General features: G+C 48.3%; 1 protein-coding gene across 1 annotated transcript in view; it reads left to right on the top strand.

Annotated features, from left to right (window-relative positions):
- The first annotated feature begins 333 nt into the window (after window positions 1-333).
- Window positions 334-1,525, top strand: part of AKNAD1 (AKNA domain containing 1) — a 15,038-nt gene continuing 13,846 nt past the window's right edge. Inside the window, exon 1 of the mRNA XM_009324231.1 lies at window positions 334-639. Within this exon, the coding sequence (XP_009322506.1) occupies window positions 334-639 (306 nt within the window). The remainder of the gene's footprint in view (window positions 640-1,525) is intronic.

The raw sequence follows: 1,525 nt of genomic DNA, 5'->3' as shown, positions 1-1,525 counted from the left end.
AGGAATGTACAATCTTAAAAGCTGCCGGAAAGAGTTGCAAGAGTATTTAAATAACAGCATTTTAAATACAGCAACAGACAAGACCCACATACGTTTCTTCTAGTCCAATGACGCTATCTTAAGGTTCAGGTAAGTTTTGTCTCAGCTTTATAGGGAAGTAACTGAAAGTATAAAGTCCTTCCCGCCGAAGAGGGATGCATAACCACAGTCCAGAAATCCAGGTAACCATTAATAGAACTAGTAAGAAGGAACACCAGCACAGGCCTACAAATTAGTTTAGACACACAATTAAAAATATATAAGCGAAGACCTCAGAAGGATTGCATTGCGAGGATGACCTTTTTGCTGGCATTTTCAGCTCTAATAAAATTATTCCTTAAACAAAAGGTAGAAAGCTTTCAGACAAAATTTAAGGAGGACGACTGGAACCTCTTAACTGATCTTTTTGAGATGCGAGGCGCAGGACGTTCTTCTAACTCCTGGGGCGGCAGCGCAGGTCTCCATGGCAACCCGGGATGCGGGGCCCTGGCAGCCCGCCGGAGAGCCGGACAGGAACAGCGCGCCAGGCTGAAAGAGCTTCTAAAGCAGGAGGAGGGGCGCAGCTCCGAAGTGGGGTACAGCCTGCGTCTCTGCGACCAGGTCAGTAAAGGGATAAGGGATTCCCGAATAGGCGCGCCCCCCCATTCCAAAACTGAGTAAGCAGAAGGGGAGGAACCCGCCCAACAAAGGCTACAGTCTCGCGGCTAAGTAAGACTCGGCTTGGCATAGCCCAGTTCAGATGTGCCACAACATTTCCAACTCGGGGAGAGAGTTGGAACTTCCAACTTTCTTAGACCTCATTGCTCTCTACAACCACCTGAAAGGAGGCTGTAGCGAGGTGGGGGTTGGTCTCTTCTCCCAAGTAACTGGTGAAAGGACGAGAGGAAATGGCCTCAAGTTGCGCCAGGGGAGGTTTAGATTGGACGTGAGGAAAAATGTCTTTACTGAAAGAGTGGTTAAACATTGGAACAGGCTGCCCAGGGAAGTGGTGGAGTCACCATCCCTGGAAGTATTTAAAAGACGGGTAGATGAGGCGCTTAGGGACATGGTTTAGTGGGCATGGGGGTGTTGGGTTGACAGTTGGACTCGATGATCTTGGAGGTCTCTTCCAACCTTAATGATTCTATGATTCTATGATTCTAACTCAAACTCCTGAGGAGTTTAGAGCTCGTTCCCGGTGTACTTCACTCTTCACAGCACGTTTGCAGGTCCTTTTTTTCCCCGTTATATTAATAGCCCGTTTCATCCTTCAAATTTTACTGACTATTTATCTTCTTTATCTACGTCGCTAAGCACATCACAGCTGATTAAAGATACCTGATGTAACGTCTTCTCGCTACTAACTCACTGGGGAGAAACAAGGGTGACCTCTCAACGACAGGCAACCAACGAAGGCCGGTTCGGCAGGCTACGTCTCGCTTTTGCTTCCGAAGCGGCGAAGGCGACGGCTGCCAGGAGAAGCACCGCTTAAAGCCAAACCACCGGG

Source organism: Pygoscelis adeliae, unplaced genomic scaffold (assembly GCF_000699105.1).
Source record: "Pygoscelis adeliae isolate BGI_AS28 unplaced genomic scaffold, ASM69910v1 Scaffold265, whole genome shotgun sequence".
Lineage (NCBI taxonomy): Eukaryota > Metazoa > Chordata > Aves > Sphenisciformes > Spheniscidae > Pygoscelis > Pygoscelis adeliae.
The sequence above is the reverse complement of the archived record's forward strand: the minus strand, read 5'-3'. Positions and strand labels throughout refer to the sequence as shown.